Genomic DNA, 22,499 nt, shown 5'->3' on the forward strand with positions numbered 1-22,499 from the left:
GTTGGTGTGTGTAGGTATGTATTAGTGTGTTGGTGTGTAGAGATGTGTGTAGGTGTGTGAGTAGCGATGTGTGTTGGTGTGTGTGTAGAGATGTGTCTGTTGGTGCGTGTTGCTGTGTGCGTGTTGGTGTGTATAGTTGTGTGTTAGTGTGTGAGTAGCAATGTGTGTTGGTGTGTGTGTGTGTTGGTGTGTGAAGGTGTGTCTCTGATGAGTGACCCTTTTGAAACAGGTGGAGGAGAGGATGGAGGTGTGTGTGTGGAGGTGTGTGTTGGTGTGTGTGTGGTGTGTGTTCCCGGTGGGGGGGTACGGCCCCAAGCAGCGTGCCCAGAGGAGTGGTGACATCATGCTGGGGGGACTCTTCCCCATCCACCTCGGCGTTGAGTCCCACGACCAGGACCTGGCAGCACGACCCGAGGCGACCGAGTGTGTCAGGTACGCTTCTCACCCTCTCCTATGTTCTTTCCCACACAAACACACACACAACCGAGTGTGTCAGGTGCACTTCTCACCACTTCCTCCACCCACACACACACAACCCCAGGCCATCTCTTCTCTTTCCCATCCTTCCTCTGCTCACACACACAGGAGGTCATCAGATTAAAAACCGAGTAGACGCTCTTATCTCCTTGATAAAGGCTGTGTGCGGAAACGTCGGCCATTATAAATGTATTAAGAGATTAGAGTGTGCAGCTATACTCTGATTTAATTTCTGTCCTTCCACGTTCACAGGTTCAATTTCCGTGGTTTCCGATGGCTCCAAGCAATGGTTTTTGCAGTGGACCAGATCAACAACAGCACTGACCTCCTTCCTAATGTCACTCTTGGCTACCGTATCCATGATACCTGCAACACCGTCTCCAAGGCCCTAGAGGCCACGTTGAGTTTTGTGGCACAGAACAAGATCGACTCGTTAAGCCTCGATGAGTTCTGTAACTGTTCTGGAAAGGTTCCATCTACAATCGCAGTTGTTGGCGCCACGGGGTCAAGTGTCTCTACCTCTGTGGCAAACCTCCTGGGATTGTTCTACATCCCACAGGTTGGTCTTGTTATCATCATTATTATTATTGTCGTGTTTGTTATTGTTGTTGTTCTTTTTCTAGTAAAAAATGTGTGAGAGAGAACGTTCATTTGGTTTCTTCTAGATCTCTTACGGCTCGTCCAGTCGTCTCCTTAGCAACCGGCAGCAGTTCCAGTCGTTCATGCGCACCATCCCCTCAGATGAACAGCAGGCTGTTGCCATGGCCGCGGTCATCGACCACTTTGGCTGGAACTGGGTGATTGCTGTGGCGTCCGATGATGACTACGGGAGACCTGCTGTGGAGAAGTTTGAGAACGAGATGCTAGAGAGAGACATGTGAGAGGAAAAGGAGAAATGGAGAGACTCAAGAAACAAGATATAGAGAGATAGAGTAAAGAGACTAAAGAGAGGGAGAGAGAGACTCAAGAAACAAGATATAGAGATAGAGTAAAGAGAGAGACTAAAGAAACAAGATATAGAGAGATAGAGTAAAGAGACTAGAGAGAGAGAAAGACTCAAGAAACAAGAGAGAGAGAGGGAGTGATGGAGGAAAGAAACAAGAGAGCGATGGAGGAAAAGAGCGAGAGAGGGATTCTGTGTGGTATCACCTGCATCACTTCCAGTTTGCTGCTGCAGTTCTGTAATTACTGTATTAGCCCAAAGTACTTCAAAAGTAGTTCATTTTGAATAGGAAGTGATGGTATGTCCAGAACGACCTCCTCACCAATCTCCGTAGTTTCTCGAAGCCAGAGCTGCTTCGTTCATTTCTTCAGAGCTGCTTTGTTTATTTCTTCCATCAAAACTTTGTTTATGTCTCCATGGCTCCTCTGTGCAGATGCATCGACCTGAACGAGCTCATATCACAGTATGCCACTGAGGCCGAGGTCCAGGCACTGGCCGATCGTATACAGAACTCGTCTGCTCGCGTCATCGCCGCCTTTGCCACAGCGCCAGACCTGGAGCCCCTGGTGCGCGAGCTGGCACGGCGGAACCTGACAGGGCGCGTGTGGCTGGCCAGCGAGGCCTGGGCCACCTCCTCGCTCATCGCCCGGCCCGACTACCTGGATGTGATGGTGGGCACGCTGGGCTTCGCCCTCAGGGCCGGACCCATACCAGGCTTCCGGGACTTTCTGCGGCAGGTGCGTGACCTGAATCTCATGCTAATTAGCATGTGCTAACATTAGTTTTTACTGCAGGTGTCTGTTCAATTGAAACGTGACTCTGTACGACCCAACATGAAAGTGTCTAAAGATATTTATTTATGACGGCAGATTCGTCCTGGTCCAAGCTTAGTCCATAACGAGTTTGTCCGGGAGTTCTGGGAGGAGACCTTTAACTGCTACCTGGACGATCAGGACGGCGCCACCCGGAGGGAGAGGTGAGCACTGCATGTCCTCAGTGCTGCTGACCTGCTGCTTAGTCCATCTCGGAATACTGAGCTAAACGTACTCTGTCCTCTCAATTAATGTTCAATTCCATTTAGCACTGTGAAGCACCAGTCACATACAACACTGACGTTTTGAAGTTGTTGCTGTGTGTGTGTTTATACAACAGTTCGGTCAAACTATTAATTAATTTGTGATTGGAAAAGAGGTATTCCATGAGTCATGATGAGGGCATCCCAACTCTTGACTCTTCACTGCCAGTAATCACTCCGCATTTTGCGTTGAATTGTCTGACACAAAACCTTCCATTCCTTCAAAGCAAGAGAGCAGCAATTTTGATTAAATTGTTTCTTAAAGTGATATCTTACAGTTACTGAAAGTTTAGATTGGGTTCAGATTAAGTAAGGGATAATGGCCACCGAGGTGTCTTGTTATACGGAATTAATGGACGAGGGCGAGAGCCAAAGAACTCCCTGACGCGCAGCGCCAGCTTATCACCCGGTTGCCATTATAGGCAATAGCCATGCCTTTGTAGCACACAAAGGAAACAAGTTTAAAACTGTCCGCTCCGTTCTGTCCCTATAACAGCGATAGCATGGACAGTTAACTTGTTTACAGTTGATTCCATTGTAGCGAAGCCTGTTTCCAGGCTCAACCGTCGTCCTACTAGGGAGCAAGGTGTTTGTGATATTGATCTCTGATCAGAAAGCAGGAGGGAGCGAGGTGTTTGTGATATTGATCTCTGATTAGAAAGCAGAAGGGAATGATGTGTTTGTGATATTGATCTCTGATCAGTCAGAAATTATATTGATCCCTGATCAGAAAGCAGGAGGGGAGCGATGTGGATGGTGAGGATGAGGGCGCTAGCCTTCGTCCCCGTTGCTCTGGAGATGAGGATGTGTCCAGCGTGGAGACTCCATACCTGGACTACACACACCTGCGAATATCCTACAATGTCTACGTGGCTGTATATGCCATCGCCCATGCACTGCAGGAGATTCTGACATGCAAACCGGGGAAGGGGCTGTTTGCCAACAACTCCTGCGCTGACATACGGAGGGTGGAGGCATGGCAGGTGTGTTTCTTGATCTTTTCTGTTCCCACTCATGATGATGCTGTGTTTTAGTTAGTGGGAGAAGGCCCCTCCAACAACCCCCCACCTCGTTAAGAACCACAATGGAAATAAGCTTTTTAGCTTTATTGTGCTATCTTTAATATCTTTGTAGAAACTGTGCATAACAAGCATATCTTTGTATGTTGCCTTCCAAAGTATTGAATGAAGTTTATCGATCTATCTTTTCTCATGCAGGAAACAATCTAATGGCAATGAATGTCACCATGTTCACGATCTTTAGGTCCTGAAGCAGCTTCGTCATCTTCGCTTTCATGACAGCTTGGGAGAACTTGTCAGCTTTAATGAAGGGGCAGAGCTCCATGGCAACTATACAATTATGAACTGGCATCGGTCACCTAGTGACAACTCAGTGGAGTTCCATGAGGTCGGTTTCCATGTCAGCGCCAACGGGAGAGGAGAAGGAAAGCTGCACATCGACCGCACAAAGATCATCTGGACTGGACAGATGACCGAGGTGATTTTTAGTGTTTTTCTCTAAATGTAAGACTCACAGAAAAGGGTGTAGGTTTGCATATATGGACTGTAGGGACATGTCCATACCAATATTTTGGGATGACAGAATTGTCCCTACCAATATTTTAGCGACCTTGTTCGTATTATCCAAAGCTTATTCACCCTGCAGAGTGGTGGGGGAGGGGAGGTTGTTGTGTCCATACCAAAGCCGAGACCAAACCCACGCCCTTGCTCACAAATTAATTTTTGTTCACGTTTTCTTCAACCCGTGTTCCTAGGTGCCATTCTCCAACTGCAGTGATGACTGCGACCCGGGCACCCGGAAGGGCATCATCGACGGGATGCCGACCTGCTGCTTTGAGTGCACAGAGTGTTCCGATGGCGAGTACAGTGATCACAAAGGTAATCATGTCTGCCAGGGCGTCCCCTACCTCCCCTCTGGTGGGTCTGCCCAGTGTTTTAGTCCATCTGCAGCTAGCTTTTTGTCTTTTCTTACTCTATCTGTGAGAATTACAAGGCACTTTTGGATGCCAGACATTACTGTGTAGTGACAAAAAAGGTTGTCATATGTTTGTAATTTTGTGTCCTACCTATGTGTGTGTGTGTGTGTCCATCTAGCTTCCCAGCCTTAGATGAGAGCTCCTGTCCAGGGCCTTATAGACCTCAGTTTCCTAAGTAATAACCCCCCCGCCCCCTTCCTTCTCAGATGCGAGTATTTGCACCAAGTGTCCCAGTGATTCCTGGTCACATGGGAACCACACCAGCTGCTTCCGCAAGGAGATCCACTTCCTGTCGTGGGAGGAGCCTTTTGGGGTAACCCTGGCCATCCTGGCATCCTTGGGCGTTATGGCAACGGCTTTCGTCCTGGCATTATTCATCAAGTTCAGGGACACGCCCATCGTCAAAGCGGCCAATCGAGAGCTTTCGTACCTGTTGCTGATCTCTCTAATTTGCTGCTTCCTAAGGTGTGGAGATTTCGGATGGAGGTGGAGTGAGAGATGGATAATTACATACATAGGAATAGTATTTTTTTTTAACTAATAAACATTTATTTAATTTGTGGGGCAAATTAAAATCAAGACAATCAAGGACATACGCTAACATGCACACAGATATTATGAAGACATATGCAGAGATGGACACAGAAATGAAGACATGCAGCCAGACATGTAGACACATGCATACATGGACAGACATACTGTATGCAGAAATGCAGACATGCAACCAGACATGCAGACATATGCCCACATGGATACAGACATATGCAGACATGCATAAAGACATAGGGAGGGAAAGTGAAAACCAGCACCCCTGGTTTTGTTCCTATCAGAGAGTAGTTGCAGTGTTAACGGGACACCAGGCAAGCCTGATGCTTTTTCTCTACGAAACTCCCCCTTCGCTCGGTCTGAAGCTCTTTTCCTTTTCTTTGCATCTTCCGTCAAGGGTTTTTGCTGCTTTTTCGCCGGCTCTGCCATTATACACGCGTTTGCAACAATCGCTAGCGTTTAGTAGCCTGCCTTTGAGGATGTAATTGATCCTGCTTCGGTCGGCAGGTAGGATACACTGAACTTGCAAGTAGGATATTCTTCCTACAGGCAGTAGGGGCGGGCGAGAGAGTCTTTATTTGCCCTGTAATGAGTAATTTAACCATATACCGATTTACGAAGATGAGTAATCAACACGAAAACGTTGCCTGGTGTCCCTTTAAACGTCTCATAGACCTAATTTTCAAAAATATATTATAAAGCCATATCAGCTAAATTATTGAAGTTATTTCAGTGTGTATCCAGTAATAATCTAGGCTACTAACTGTGAAAAGGTCAGACCCTATTTTGCCTCCTTTAAAGAAAGGACACTACTCTGTGGGGATGCTGATCTGGCTGGTCTGTTTTAACAGGGGTGTGGGGCACTGATTCAACTATATAAACCATATTTCTGAAAGCTTAGACCCTCAGAATGTGATCTAACATGACATGAGACATGTCCGACCAAACTACGGCATAACATGTAGGCTAATTGTAGGCTACTTGGACAGGAGTAACATATAGTTTGGAATTCATTTTAAGAGTGCAGTGCAAAGGCTTTAGAAATAACTATGGTGGCGGATCCTGATGTGTGTGATATGAGCGCTCGTGGGGGGGAAATCGTAGATTTCATTTGCGGTTTTCTATCACTCATTTGTACGTCAAGTCAATCATATACGGAAGCATATGAGGGCCACATGAAAATTCCGATAAAAGTCAAAATTTTCGAGAAACAAAGTCAGAAATAATTTCTGAGATTAAATTTCTGAGACAAAATTTGTGAGAAAAAGTCAAAATGTTCGGGATAAAAGTCAAACATTTTGAGATAAAAGTAAAAATTTTAATCTCAGAAAATATTTCTGACTTTTTTATCTCGAAAATTTTGACTTTTATCTCGGAATTTTCAAAAATATTTTCTCTTCATGTGGCCCTAATATGCTTCCGTAATCATATGTTAGTGTCTGGAGAGTGGGGGCCGTATATTATGTACAGGACAGCATCGTGTGCTTGCTGCTGAGGTCTCACCCACAGAGGTTAGAAGGAGGAGGGGGCAGGGGATGGGGACTGCCCATTTCTCCGACGCTCCATCGTTCCGACCTCTCAATAATCCGAATAATTCCCTTTGGTCCGACAGCCCAGTAGTCCGACATCCCTTAGTTTCGAAAAAAAAAAAACCCTCTGCTCCGACATCCCATTGTGCCGACCATATAGGCTTTTGTGGATCACTTCCCATGCATATCCTAATCTAACATCTGAATCAACAACAAGCGAAATTACTTTTCTCTAGCTTATTAGCCTATTCTAGCCTGTCCAACAGGGTAACGTTATCTCCATTTTGGAGGTGAGTGTCGCTAAATAAAGTGCGATTGTGTGGATTAGGCTAGGCCAGGGGTCGGCAACCCGTGGCTCTTTGATCCCTCTAATGCGGCTCAGCTTTTAAAAAATAATTCATGAGTAGCCTAGGCCTAGTCTATTTAATTAAAATGTATTTTATTTTAGTTCGTTCAAAATGTAATATTGTGTCTATCTGTAATTTAGCCTATATAACTTTCCACCTAACTTGACTCCGTAACCGTAGCCTGCACAATATTGTTACATTCGCGGTTCGAATTTCCCTCCATTTCAGTCAACGAGAACACTTTAATTGTTATTGTTGATGTGTGCGCTTGCTGTAGGCTAGATAAGGAAACGTCAGCGACCACAGCTTGCGAGCGCGAACACACGCAGGCTTCCATCCGAAGAAGACTGATTCTGAAAACTCGAAATGAACTGCCTGTTATATATCGCACACTGCAACGAGTTAGTATTGCTGTGTTAACCCTGTTCGGTTCCACTTGCATGTGAGAAAAGTCCTGGCAGGAAGCGATTACATCAACGTTTTTTGGTATATCCAGTTTTTAAAAATTTTTTCCCGAAGTGTTTACAACTTAGTGTTAACTAATAATTGTTGCAAACTGGACTACAAACAAAATATTAGTGCATTCCTGGATCTACATCCTTATGCATGCTTCCTGCCAGGACTTTTACGGGCTTTTCCCAAATCACGGAAGAAACGTCGACGCAGCGGTATAGTAGCAGATGCAGAGGCAAGTGTTATTTAAATAAACTCCTTAAAACTCCTGGTGCACTTACAAACTTTCAGACAAAAAAGAGAAAAAGTCCGCTTCAACCAGGGTTTTCTGCTCCCACTTGTTTTTATTTTTCCGTGAAGGGTGATTACCCGAAACGTCACAGAAAAATAAAAACAAGTGGGAGCAGAAAACCCTGGTTGAAGCGGACTTTTTCTCTTTTTTGTCTGGTCGTTTGTTTGTCCTGCTCCCAGGTCAGACATTTGGATGTGCGGACTTTAAAACTTACTCTTTGCACTTACAAACTTTCTCATGCCTCGTTATTGGACTAAAGGTCATAGTTGTACTACTGTAGAAGTTCCGTACCATTAGTAGGGTAATTTACGAGATAAAAGTTGGTTCCATTACGACTGCAGAATGTCATTAGTTTCTGACAGCGCTACTCGACCAGGGTTTGACCAAGGGAAAAAAGTTTCTGGGAGGGTGTTTGGCTCGGGGTCATGGTGCAAAGGACCCTAGGGTGAAATTACTCCGAACCATCGCTTTAACTGTGATGTTACTTTGCATACCAAAGGGCACTGGAAAAATAGGGAAAAATATACTTGTCATTCCACTTTACATTTCAAGTTACTTGCACATTAGGCCTACTTTTAAAACTAGTAGAAAGTGTATTTAAAAATCCTCTGTTGAATGAAAGTAACTGTATGTTAAATATCCAAACTTTTTCTTGTAACCGTCTTTATGTGGCTCTTAAAAAAAAAAATAATAATAATAAATAAATAAATAAAATAATAAATAAAATTAAAATAAATTTGGTAAAAGTGGCTCTCCAGGCAAAAAAGGTTGCCGACCCCTATAGGCTATGCAGAACACAAGTCTTGAAAAGCAAAGTGCTTAGAGCAGGGGTCTCAAACTCCCGGGCCGCAACCTATGTCAAAATAACCATGTAATCCGGTCAACTAGCATAACATCTAGTCTTATTTTATATATTACGTTGGTGACGTACATCGTTCGAGACGAGATGTAGTCCACTGAGCGGATTCACACAAAACCAACATAACTTTTTAAGTCTATCAAACAACAGTACTTTCTTGACGTGAAGAATTATCTTTTAAATTCACACACATCAAATGTGAAAATCGTGGCACAAACGGGATCTCCATTGACTCCCGTTCATATTTTTTTGAAAGATAGGTCCCATGGGACCGGAAGTAGAAGGGCGTGACTTTGTTCTAATTATGAATTTCACATATGATGTGTGAATTTAAAAGATAATTCTTCACGTCAAGAAAGTGTAAGAAAGAAAAAAAAACGTGTTATGTCCATGATGAGTCTCGAGTTAGTGAATTAGGTTATAACATTGTGTGCTGATAACCAGCATAGTAAAAGAAAACAACAAGTAGCCTGGCCTACAATTTCGGTAGCGTGCGTGCGCATTCTCTCTCCTGCTGAATCCCATCGAGATCTGTAACACCCGCAGGTGCCGCCTGATCTTATCAACAAATCATTAGGCCCTTTGAAGCCAATATTATGAGACTTTTAAATGTGTTTAACATTTAAATGTGTAAATAGAAAAAAAATATTTTTGCTAGGCACAGATGTGAAAAGAGTCCCCCTGGCCACTTTAAAAGGTTGGTAACTCTGCTTAGTTAGGGTGGTCTGGGGGCATGCTCCCACAGAAGATTTAAAAAAAAAAAAAAAAACCCCTTAAAGGTACTCTAAGTGATGTTGGGTCGCGTCACTTCTGTTGACTTTCAAACAAAACAGAGAGCTAGCTCGCTACTTCCTCCCCCTCCCTCCCGTGCTGCTCTTGTGCAATTGAAACTCTCTCGTCTGTGATTTGCTGGAACAGTTTGTTATGTTTTTATGGGCTAGGATTGCCCAGGTTGTTTTTGTTGCCGTTTTTGGAGCCTGGGCTGTCCACAGAGATCGCGTTTTTTTACAGTGTATTCAGGACACAGACAGCTAGCGCCTAGCGGTTGGTTAGGTGATGTTTGCATTAAGTGACATTAAATGTTTTAGCCTAAAAAACGTGTGGCATTGCTTAGAGCACCTTTAAATAATGACTTCTGGCAAGTTTTTTGGAAAGAAGCATTAACCTTGAATTTGACATTGTAATCTATACATCCTATATCTTGTTTTTGTTTATTTTTCAGGACAGTCTGGGATTTGTACCCATCTGGGAAAGTGATACTTGCATAGCCTATGGGCCCTATTTTGCACCCTAGCGCATGGCGTAAAACTCGTTTTCCACCTGGCGCAAAGTCTATTTTCTTATTTTGCACGTTTAAACAATGCGCCCAGGGGTCTAAAAAAAACCACGCATTGTCTAAAAATCGCTTTTGTACACCACCTAAAACGCATTACGCCACTGACCAAAAGAAACCTGGTCAGAAGTCTACGGCGAGTTGTTTATATGTTATTTTAAGAGCGCATTGTCATATTGGCGGGTGCACAACGCACCATCCTTCTATCCTCCATGAACGCGCGCACCAGCGCACATCCATGCAAAACATTAGAAATTACACGATTAGGCTACAATGGGAAACATAATTAGAATAAAGATATTATGAAAGAGCACAGCTGAAGACGCACCATCACGAGATATAAGCAACTCCTCTACAGGATAAACGTTTTTTTATTCAGTCATTCAATAAATATTAGGGTAAGTTGCTTTTTCCAGCCTATGTTTTCGATGGTAACCCATTGTCAGTCAATAGTGAAAGTAACTTACTGCGTATAACTGTCTTGTCATTGACTGACACCATGGTGAAGTTAGTTCCACTTTGCCAATGATTTCAAATAATAGACGAGTGCAAATGTGTGAAGGCTATGCTAGGTTTTAGTAAAGCATGGTTTAGTGGAATGACTATTCCATACGGTCTCGCAAGCAGCCTCCTTCAAATGCGCCGTTGACTGTCAAAATACTGATGTATTCTTTGACACACATTTGGAATGACAGATGTCATTCTCATTGGCTTAAAGGATGATACGCCCCAAACACACCCTTGACTGATTAAGAAACCTAGGAACACCTTGTTGTGCTATGCGCTCGACGTTTAATAACGAAAAAACTCCCAATGTGGACTGGACATCCTACTAAATTTGAATAAGCTTTTGACGAGTGACGATGCGCTTTAGACTGTCATGATAGGGTCCTATTTCAGTCTTTATATCAAGGGGAAACCCTTTGTGTTTTTATAAGCTAATTTTCATTCATTGTTGACATGGTCCATGGAGGCTCAGACGGGTGTCAGGACCTGATGAACACAGCGCTAAAAAGTGTTTATTTTTGTGATTTTCTGTTTTTTGATTGGATGTCAGTGGCTATTTTTTTTTTTTTTGATTTGGCTGGTGAGTGGTGGTGCGCTAGTTCTGAACCCACGAGAAATCCTCTCGTATCCCTGCACCTCCTTTAATAATAATAATCTTGAATTTCCCCTGGGGATCAATAAAGTATCTATCTATCTATCTAATTATGCAGATACCTTGATATCCCTATGGTGTAGGTATGATATTAGTATGATATACTAATGAGGAGGGTGGGACATGTTTCATGTCATGTTAGATCACATCCTCAGGGGTCTAAGCTTTCAGAAAATATATGGTTTATATAGTTGAATCAGTTTTCCCTTCATGGTACAGACCAACATGTATTATGTGTACACTTTCTTCACCTAAATCCATAAAATCCCATTCATTTCAATGGGAAATTTACTTAAACAAATGAAATTGCTCCTTTCATTTGGAAAATGGACTACAACTAGAAGTCACGTGACTGTCAGCTCTTCATGTGAGTAGAAGCACAACACAAGTAAACCAAACATAAAGATAATCACCACGTGGTTTACATTATTCTCCGCCATTACAAAAAATGTTAAGCCAGTCAAGCAAATTGCCATTTTGAGATGAAACTCCCAAATTGGTGATGTCACATGTAATTGTAGCTCCTACAAATAAAGTATGATCACCAGAAGCAATAGAGATGACCCCAATGCATATCATGCGGAAGCCATTCCACTAACTTTCCCATGTGGAGCAAGATATATTTTTTCTAAAAACGAGCTATGGAGAATCCCATTCATTTCTCCACATTTTAGGAATGCAACCAGTAGAAGGCGATGAGATTACTTTTCCTCACTATATGTAGACATGCAACCTACATGCGACATGTAGACATATGCAGACATGGACACAGACATAACTGTATGCAAACATGTATGCAGACATGTATGTGAAAATGCAAACATGCATACACATGCAGAAATGTAGACATGGACGTGGATAAGCAGGCATATGCAGACATGTAGACATATGCAGAAATGCACGCAGACATGTAGACATATGCAGACATGCAAGTGAACAAGCAGACATGTAGACATATGCAGACATGCACGTGAACAAGCAGACATGTAGACATATGCAGACATGAACACAGACATGTAGACATATGCAGACATGCAAGTGAACAAGCAGACATGTAGACATATGCAGACATGCACGTGAACAAGCAGACATGTAGACAGACATGTAGACATGCACGTGGACAAGCAGACATGCACACAAACATGTAGACATATGCAGACATGTAGACATATGCAGACATGCACGTGAACAAGCAGACATGTAGACATATGCAGACATGAACACAGACATGTAGACATATGCAGACATGCAAGTGAACAAGCAGACATGTAGACATATGCAGACATGCACGTGAACAAGCAGACATGTAGACAGACATGTAGACATGCACGTGGACAAGCAGACATGCACACAAACATGTAGACATATGCAGACATGTAGACATATGCAGACATGCACGTGAACAAGCAGACATGTAGACATATGCAGACATGCATGTGGACAAGCAGACATGTAGACATGCACGTGGACAAGCAGACATGCACACAGACATGTAGACATATGCAGACATGCACGTGAACAAGCAGACATATGCAGACATGAACACAGTCTTCTGCACCTTCATCACCTCTGGTTTCCTCTGACTTCGTGCCACCAGCTCTCTGATCTTCATCGGCAAACCAAAAGACTGGACCTGCCGTCTGCGCCAACCAGCCTTTGGCGTCAGCTTCGTCCTGTGTATCTCCTGCATCCTGGTCAAGACCAACAGGGTGCTGCTGGTCTTCGAAGCCAAGATCCCCACCAGCGTCCATCGCAAGTGGTGGGGTCTCAACCTACAGTTCTTGCTGGTCTTCCTCTTCACTTTCGTTCAGGTGAGGACAGGTGGACAGCCATGTTGTATGTGTTTGTGTGAGTGTCAGAGTGTGTGTGTGTGTGTGTGCAACCACAATGCTGCTGATGTTCAAAACCACACTCAAACAAGAATTACCAATGGTTTTAGTGACTTTCCCAACGAAAAAAACAAGAATTACCAATGGTCTTAGTGACTTTCCCAGACAAGACACTTTCAATCTGCAAAGATAACAGTGCAAATTTCATCCTCATAGTTTAGTAATTGAAGCGTAGTGAAGAGGGGGTCATCCCTACGTTCCTAGGGTCCTACAGTATGTTCCCCAGATTAACATGGTAGATAATGTGAACATGAAAAAGGGTCATATGTTCCCAGGGTCCTATGTTCCCCAGCTAACAGAAAATTGAACAGGAGATCATGGACCCTGGGATCATACGACCTTGGGAACATAGGACCCTAGGAACAAAGGACCCTGGGAACATATGACCCTAGGAATATATAGCTCCTGTGAAGAGGGTGGGGTGACACTTTCTCATAGCCTTTTCAATATTAGGTTCACACTCCCATCAGGGGAGCTGGTCTGACTGGAATGTGCCCTGTACAGAGCAGGACCAACCGCGTGCTTCCTATCCGCTGCCATTCAGTGCCAATTAATAATGAACTGTAGCCTGACGAGCCAGACCCACATTAAAATGTAGGGTCTGGGCACTCACCGTTCGCAGTGCTCAGTCCGAGGGGCGGGATAATCAGTTGTCTTCCAAATTCTCTCTGCACACAATAGGACAGCACTATGAGTCCCATGCGTTTCCCACCAGCGGAGCTAGTTGGCTAGTTCAAACTTTTGCCAACTTAATAAAAGCTTAACTCGTGTCACACTGTTCGCCAACAGCAACATTATCTTATTTGTTTTTAAGTAGCAGGGATTTCAAACCAAACCGTTGCAACTCCATCAATCATGTTAAGCCCGTCTAACGACTCTATACACGATTTGATTGGCCTGATAGAAGTTTAATTGTTCGAGCTCACAAGCCAACGGAGAGTTGCTAGACTAGCCCTGACAGCAAATTTAATTTGCTGCCGCTAGGGTGCGTCTAGATTTCTAGGCTAAATGAACTGATGATAAATGATAATAGTAAACTATTGATAAATAATAGTGGTAAACTGTAGCTAATTGTTAAACTGCTGATAATTGTTAATGGTAAAGCACTGATAAAGATGAATGGTAAAGTGCACACTTGTGATGTTCTGTCTTATTAATGCTAATTCACGGGTGCCTCATGTGCCCACAGGTGGCCATCTGTGTGGTGTGGTTGTACAACGCCCCCCCGGCCAGCTATGAAAACCATGAACTGGACGATGAGGTCATTGTGGTGACCTGCCATGAGGGGTCAGCCATGGCTCTTGGCCTTCTGATTGGTTACACCTGTCTGCTGGCTGCCGCCTGCTTCCTGTTTGCTTTCAAGTCGCGAAAGCTTCCGGAGAACTTCACAGAAGCGAAGTGCATCACATTCAGCATGCTCATCTTTTTCATCGTGTGGGGCTCGTTTGTGCCGGCATACGTCAGCACCCACGGGAAGTACGTGTCAGCGGTGGAGGTGATCGCTATCCTGGCCTCCAGTTTCAGCATGCTGGCCTGCCTGTTCTTCAACAAAGTATGTATAACTGTCACTGTGTTAGATCATCATAGTGTTAACCTCTGTAATGATCCAGGTCTTATGTCAATCTCTATAATAAACTAAGTCTGATGTCCATACATATATCTATGTTTATAAGACCCATATCTTTGATAAACTAGGCCTAATGTTAATCTCTGCTGGTCCAGGTTTAAGGCTCATTTCTGTGCTGGTCCAGGCATAATAGTAATCTCTGTACAGGTCCGGGTCTAATGCTAATCTCTGCTAGTCCAGGTTTAAGGCTTATTTCTGTGCTGGTCCAGGCATAATGGTAATCTCTGTACAGGTCCGGGTCTAATGCTAATCTCTGTGCCGGATCTCCAGGTCTACATCCTGCTCTTCAAGCCGTCACGGAACACAGTGGAGGAGGTTCGGTGCAGCACGGCGGCACACGCCTTCAAAGCAGCTGCTAGGGCAACGCTGCGCCACGGCTCCAACGCCTCACGCAAGCGCTCTTCGTCACCCTCTCTCTCCTCGTCCTCGTCCTCGAAGCCTGAGCTGGAGGGTGGCTCGCTGGACAGAGGGCGGGTCCCCAGAGTTAGCTTTGAGCGGGTGTCCATGTCCACGATCGACAGGAAGAGTCCAAAGGAGGGCTCCAAACCCTGATGGGACCTGTATTCGCCTTATTCACACGGCAGCCATTGTAAACCAAAATTAGGTTATGGGGTACACAAACCAGTATTGTTGTGTTCTATGCATTTGCCAGTAGGTGGCGAGAACGTGTTAATGATATAGTCAGTGTAACCCATAGCCTCGTTTTGGTTTACAATGGCCGCTGTGAGAATAAGGCGAATACAATAGACATCTGAAGTTCGCCTACTATAAGGATCCAAAGCTGCCATTTTTGCCCATATAAGGAGATGCAGGTACCATCTTTGCCTATTTAAGGAGATCCGGATTTGGATGGCAGCTTTGGGTCCTTTTTGTAGGCGAACTTCAGAGGTCTATGAGCTAATGATGTTGATGGACAGGACTGACGATACAATCAAGGCATCTAGTACCAGCTTCAGTACTAGATTCTACCAGTGCAGAGAGCTGAGCGAGCCTGATGACCTGGACCCTTATCATTTGAACTTATCAGGAGAGAGGCAGGACAATAGGAGGTTTTATGCCTTTCTGTCTGCCCAGTGATGGACCCTCAGGCTTGGGGACCACATTCAGACAGCAGCTGACTGGAGGCAATCTGGCTATGTGTGTGTGTGTGTGTGTTTTTAAAGGGGCCATATTATGCAAAAACTAAATTTTTGCAAAACACTCTGTGCTTTTGTACTTCCATTTGAGTCTCTGATACTTTTACAAACACTCAAAACAAAACCGTGCGTTGAGTTTTTGTGGGTGAGTTAAGGGTGGTTGATGTCCGAAATCTCTTCTATTGAGACGTCACAATAAGGGAAATTTGAATATTACTACACCCAGAGCCATATAATGCACTGACTACCCACCCCCATCTGAAAATTCCCACCCACTAGGTTAGGAACTTCCTGTCGAAGATCCTCCATTTTGGTCGTAGCCTATCGTTTCCAACCAGCACCATGCGAAAGAGTATCAACAGCATTTTTTGTAGTAGGCTACACAAGATATCCAAACGTCTTTTACGCACCTGATATCATCCATATTTCAAGTATACAAACCGAAACTCCCCAGGACACGTCTCGTTCTTGTTAAAATAGTTAAGCAATATGACACGAGTGGGAGCGGAGTTAGTAAACAATATCCCCGCAGCTGTCATTTGGCCATAGGTACAAGGCCGAAGGCCATATAACGTAGCCTATCCTACGCTGGGAGCATCCCACCAACAACAGCTTATTTGCATTTAAGGAAACAGGCCCCAGAAACAGCCTATTCTGAAAGGGACGGAAACTGACAAGAATGAAGCTGCTGATAATGTTTAATCTGAGGGGAATTTTGCGCAAACAGCCCTAGGGACATGTTTTGTGCAACCCATACAGTAGGTCTATTTCGACTTGTTGAAAAAGAACTATAATATGGGACCTTTAAGTATGTGGGTGTGTGTGAGTGATCCCCAAACTGCAGTGTGTGTGTGAGTGATTCCCAGACTACAGCATGTACGTGTGTGTGTGTGTGTGTGAGTGAGAGAGAGAGTAATCCCACCCTCCAAATTCCTAATTAACGCTGGGATGACAGCGCTGAGAAAATAGATCTTTCAGCCAGCACCGTCACACCAGTCTGACGGGAATGTTAGAAATTGAACATTCTAAAGAATATATGGGTTCATTGAATTCAACATGGAACTTTAAAACCTTACAATACGTTGTGGAACAGAATCTTCTGTTAGAATGTTCAAAACTCGGACGGTTTGGTCAGGAGAGGGACTAGGCCCCTGGTGCCTCAACTATACCAGCAAAAGACATGATGTCCTGCTTTTGTAAAGACTTTGCACATTTACGAGGGACTCCACACCACCACCAGTATTAAGTGAAGAGACATTTTATTGGAGTTCACAACCAAGTGGGAAAGAAAGTGGGTAAACTACTCTGTGGGGATGCTGGTCTGTTTGAACAGGGGTGTGGGGCATGTTTTTGTTAAGAGGAGGATATGGATTGTGCTTCTGCTTCCAGATGTTTTCTGTGACAGCATCGCTTGTGTGTCTGTTTGTTTTCCTCATTGTTGTCTCTGCAAGGCTTTTTATAACACATGTGCACACAATAGGTCAACCTTAACTCCATCTGTTCCACAGATGCTAAGCTAGAAAGCTATCAACACATGCCTGTGAGCACACACCTGTGTACCTGAGATTCTGTGATTACACACCTGTATACCTGAGATTCTATGAGCACACACCTGAACCCCCTTTTTGTCCTCCTTGAAGACCCTTTGAAATTGTCCTCGTGTTTATCCTGTGTACCGCTTGCTTTTAAGGGAATAAGTCTGTGCCAAGAAAATAATGACCGGATTTCTGTCATCTGGACTGGATGATACTGATCTTCATACACTTCCACCACCCCAGCATCACTTCATATAGGACTCTGTGTCCTTCCTCCCCTCAGGACGCACACATTACATATGTGCTGTTTATCTATACTGTTGTGCAGTTGTTATGGTTGTTTTGGTTGCAGAGATGTTTTTGTTTACTTGTTTACTTTTTCTCTGTAATTTGGTGTTTGATTGTTATGCTGCATTATCGTGCCGACTCCAGTGGTCTTTTATGATTTGTCAGTGAAAGAATATAGCACAATGTATACCTCCAACACATCCAGGTCTTTCCCTGATAAGACCGCAGGTAAAAAAAATCCTTAGTGAGTACACCGTGCAGAAACCTTTAGATCACAATCACACATAAATATATGAAAAACATGTTCAGTCATCACAAAAATACAGTACACCAACAGTTCTTCACAGTTGTAAACATATTCACATACAAACATGCACACAATTTATTTTTGTGTGACTACTGTAGGTTTATTGTAAAGCCTATTGTGAAGGCTAAGTTGATTTGTGTGTGTTGTTGGGTATGTGAATATTAGTGTAACTAGGAGCATCATTTTCTGTAAAGCTCTGTCATTATTATTCTTGATAGCAATTTAAGTGAATTTCCTGGATGATTATGTTTCTCTGCTCTGAAATTGTCTGTATGATGCACAAAGCATAGCCAAATAAACCAGTCTGTTTATATAGTTCAATCTTCAGCAGTGGCAGTGCCATATTTGCACAAGGCATAGCAAACAGTAGTCTAATTTACTTATGAAAGAAAGAATGAGGCCTAAACAAGGCTATATTGACAAATATATTGCTAAAAAGAATGGTAAACAGTAATGAGGAAGACAATGTCAAGAGATACAATACATAAATCACATTTGACATCACACTTTCAAGGGTTTCACAGCTATCCAATTTTTGGAGAATAGAATAATTTGAAACAATATGCCTATTGTTTGATTTCATTTTCAAAAGCTGGAAAGAAAACATTTCATTTGTTCACTATTACAAAAATAGCCTAATAGAGTTCATCCACTTGAAGGCAGAGGACAAAAGTGTGTTCAGGAAAACGTCTGCATTTCAGACTTTTTCCATCCCTGCGAGAGTTTAACAGGTGTGGTAATTCAAAATCCCCATGTTATTTTCCCATAGGAAAAATCGCCAGATACCGGATGTCAAAGATGGCAGCTTTTTTGTAGGCGAACTTCAGAGGTCTATTAGTGTCGGAGTGGGGCGTGGCCAACAACAGCTCATTTGCATTTAAGGCAACAGGCCCCAGAAACAGCCTATTCTGAAAGGGACGGAAACTGACAAGAATGGAGCTGCTGATAATGTGTAATCTGAGGGGAATTTTGCGCAAACAGCCTTAGGGCAATGCTTTGTGCAACCCATGAGTCTATTTTGACTTGTTGAAAAATAACTATAATATGGGACCTTTAAGTATATGGGTGTGTGTGATTGATCCCCAAACAGCAGTGTGTGTGTGATCCCAGACAGCAGCATCTGTGTGTAAGTGATCCCAAGCAGCGGTGTGTGTGTGTGTGTGTGTGTGTGAGAGAGAGAGTAATCCCAGCTTCCCACACTCCAAATACATAATTAACCCTGGGATGACAGCTGAGAAAATAGATCTTTCAGCCAGTACCGTCACACCCAAACATTCTAGAACAGAACCGCTCTAGAATCTTTGGTCACATCGGTCTAACGGGAATGTTAGAAATTTAACATTCTAAAGAATATCTGGGTTCATTGAATTCAACATGGAACTTTAAAACCTTACAATACGTTGTGGAACAGAATCTTCTGTTAGAATGTAAAATTATTTGTATCTTATAAAAACTTCAGCAGCCTCAAGTTCATTGTTAGTTTCAAACGTTATTTTGCATGGAATGCAGTTCTCTTATCTAGTATGAGAAAGGAAAAGGGATGATCATCACTGAACATGCTCCCGTTTGTCATCTGACTTGGATCATGTGATATTTTGATGGATCCTCTGATCCATTTGATGTGGTTCGATCTTCAATAGCCTACAGTAAACAATTGAATTTGTTCCACAGAGCTAACTGAAACTATCACAGAATCATCATCAATGACTGATGGCATTTCAAACTTACACACATATCAGCGTTGTGTTTTGCAACATAAATATCAAGAAATGTGAAGGTAAATAAATGTTTATCCACCTGGGGGCAGTGGTGGACAAAGTACACAAATCCTGTACTTGAGTGAAAGTAGAGACAAACATGGTCAAATGTTACTCCAGTAAAAGTCCTCCTTTTACATTTCCACTTGAGTGGAAGTACAAAAGTACTTGCCTTCAAATGTACATAAGTATTGAAAGTAAAAGTCCTGAAATTTATTATGACTAATACAGTTGCATTTACTATTGTTGAAATGATTCGGCACAGCATGAAAGTGTACTGACAGATATACACCATCTGAGTCAGTGATTTTTTGCTGCATTATTATTATGTGTATGTACACTCACCACCCAGATAGCAAAATTTGATCGGCCCACCCCTGGCCCACTACCTGCCTCAGGGTTGCGTGAGTGTTGGCCCAGTTCAAGGCTGGGCCTCCGGCCCAACAATGGCCCAGTCACTGATAACTGACACAAAGAATTTCCTCTGGCCCAGACAGGCCCGTCGCTAGAAGGCAAGCAAACCAAGCAATTGCTTGGAGCCCCGAGCTGGCCAGGGGCCCCAAGACAACGACTGGTTAAGAATAAAATGCAATGACAAACTGTGAGTGCTCCTTTGATAGTCAATGCAGTAAAGTGCAACGACACCGTTACCGGCAATACTGGACTCAGTAGTCGCTGACAGCAGCCAGCCAGCCAGGTTCGTGATCTCTGCTGCCGGCAAAATATAAAACCTCGGCAGTCATAATGAAGCGGAGTTATGCGTCCGGAAGCCAGAAAAGAAAGAAGAGAAAGGAAGAGGATGACAAGAAAAAACAAGATAGTGGTAATACTTAACTACCTGCCTGACGGCCCATGCTGCTTGTAACAAACTAGAATAGTTAGTGCAACTTTTTTTCCCCGAACAGACGGAATGTGGTTACAGTACATACTGTAATATGTTTATTAACGGGATAAGGAAGACGCAAATCTGTTCCAGAATCACTGTTTATCGTTTGCACTTTCAATTTATATTGGATTTTATGGTACGGTGGTGTTTTTGCAAAACTAATGCACAGTATATATATGCAACAGCAGTATTTGCACTGTCAATTTAAAACTGTTTATTTATATAAAGTGTGGGTGAACTTAAACTGTATGGCAATGCTGTGGTTCCTGTAGGCTTTGCGTGCGGTAGTGTTCATTTTGTCACCTATTTTTAATTTAGTCTTAGTCTTGTGACGAAATGTCCTTTTTAGTCTTTGTCATATTTAGTCATTCAAATATCATTTTTGTTAGTCTAGTTTTAGTCAAAAGAAAACTAAAGGTATCTTAGTCTTAGTCAGTTTTAGTCAACACATTTTAGTCTTTTTTTTATAACAAATTATTTCTGATTCGTAGACCAGTGTATATATGAGTTGTTTGCAATATAACTTGTATGTAAATCCAAACAGTTCTGCAACACTGTCTATGTAAGATATGCCAGTTTATATCATACAGTATGAATATTCTGACACAATAAGCAAAGTGCAAATACAATAAGCAAGGTGGTTCAGTGAGTAGGCCTATTGTGTAGACTAATTATAGGCTACTGTTGAAGTAGGTCTTTAGCTAGGGTTAGTTAAGTGGTCCTGAAACTGAAAAAATTTGAGAAACACTGTCGTAGGCCAAACTATTAATGTTTTACTCCGCCTCGCTGGATGGCGATATCCGCCCAAACACAACACATTCCCCAAACAGACTCTCCATCTTAGCCATAGCTAACTTGCTAGCGAACTTTCCATATTAGCTTACTTGCTAGCAAACTTTGCATCATCAGTCTAACTAGATGAATAGTTGACATTACATGCGGAACATTTTCGTATGGACATTCTGGGGGATGTTAATTTGTATGAGCGAAGCTTGAACTTCTGGGTATGTAGCATTGTGGCATAAAGCTTAGGTAGTTAGCTTGCTAACTCTGGCAGAAATCTCCAGTGTTCTTGTTCCATGTAGTTTCGTGTTGCAGCCACAGGGTTGAAGCAGCAGCACGTAGACTAGCCTACAGAAAAGCTGTTGCGTATGAACTCATTCGGAATATTTTGAAAACATAGCAGCTAGATATTCTGTCTTCTCATTTTGTAGACGAACATAAAGGGAGATTTTATCTTAGTTTTTATTTCATGCAAAACATTTTAGTCTTGTCTTTTTTCGTCAACAATAATGCATCTTAAGATAGTCTTAGTCAGTGTTTCAGGACATTACTGCCGTCTCGTCATCGTCTCGTCTTAGTCATGAAAAAAAAGGTCGTTGACGAACATATTTCCTCTCGTCTCGTCTGACGAAATTAACACTAGCGTGCGGTGTGGGTTAGCTGGAGTGTTGCAGAACTCCATGTCCATTTTGCTTGTGGCCCCCAAATTCCTTAAAACGGCCCTGTGTCCAGACCAATTGTTGTTCTGCGTGCCGTGGCGAGTCTTTCTTTAAATTTTTGTTTTTCATCAATATAAAGCTGGTCAATCAAGTTGTTTATTTTGTTTTTTTTCCGAAATGGTCAGCCTCTTGTCTATGGTCTCCATCATGAAGACGAAATCTTCATCCTCAATACTGCGGACTGGTAGACCGGTGCGTGCAATCCATTGCGCAATCACTTTTTCTTTAACACTTTGTTCCAGTGAGTCAGTTTTATATTTTGTTACTGAGGTGAACGCTGCTGGGATCGATGATTGCACCCTCACATTTTTTGCACTAGATTGCTGTTTAGGACTATTCGTCTCTGGGATCTAGGTGAGGAAAAATCAAAAGACACAATTACTAATAATTATCAGGAGTGTGATTGGCAAAGGTAAAAAAAAAGGAAAATATACGTAGCACAGACTGACCCCCCCGGGTTCGAGTACTTTAGTGTACTATAGTGTTGGCTACCATATATATTTACATCACCTACACTTCATAAAATTCATGAGGCAAATCCTATGCGAGGGTGGCACTGGAAA

The 22,499-nt window shown here is 43.0% G+C and overlaps 1 protein-coding gene across 1 annotated transcript; it reads left to right on the forward strand.

Moving 5' to 3' along the window:
- Window positions 1–235: 235 nt before the first annotated feature.
- Window positions 236–18,112, forward strand: casr (calcium-sensing receptor). The gene is made up of 12 exons (XM_042092848.1): window positions 236–432; window positions 730–1,036; window positions 1,143–1,354; window positions 1,854–2,157; window positions 2,290–2,396; window positions 3,226–3,478; window positions 3,759–3,992; window positions 4,270–4,393; window positions 4,698–4,956; window positions 12,607–12,820; window positions 14,088–14,450; window positions 14,796–18,112. Exons 1-12 carry the CDS (start codon window positions 242–244, stop codon window positions 15,075–15,077), a joined length of 2,850 nt encoding a protein of 949 aa, XP_041948782.1. The 5' UTR covers window positions 236–241; the 3' UTR covers window positions 15,078–18,112.
- Window positions 18,113–22,499: the final 4,387 nt, after the last annotated feature.

Source organism: Alosa sapidissima, chromosome 5 (genome assembly GCF_018492685.1).
Source record: "Alosa sapidissima isolate fAloSap1 chromosome 5, fAloSap1.pri, whole genome shotgun sequence".
NCBI lineage: Eukaryota > Metazoa > Chordata > Actinopteri > Clupeiformes > Clupeidae > Alosa > Alosa sapidissima.

What these genes read in the sequence shown, in the direction of transcription:
- casr (XM_042092848.1), top strand. Translation starts at nt 242, where the DNA reads ATGGAGGTGTGTGTGTGGAGGTGTGTGTTGGTGTGTGTGTGGTGTGTG. An exon ending in GATTGTTCTACATCCCACAG is followed by an intron (nt 1,037 to 1,142) that starts GTTGGTCTTGTT and finishes GGTTTCTTCTAG; the next exon opens with ATCTCTTACGGCTCGTCCAG. An exon ending in CCTGCCTGTTCTTCAACAAA is followed by an intron (nt 14,451 to 14,795) that starts GTATGTATAACT and finishes CCGGATCTCCAG; the next exon opens with GTCTACATCCTGCTCTTCAA.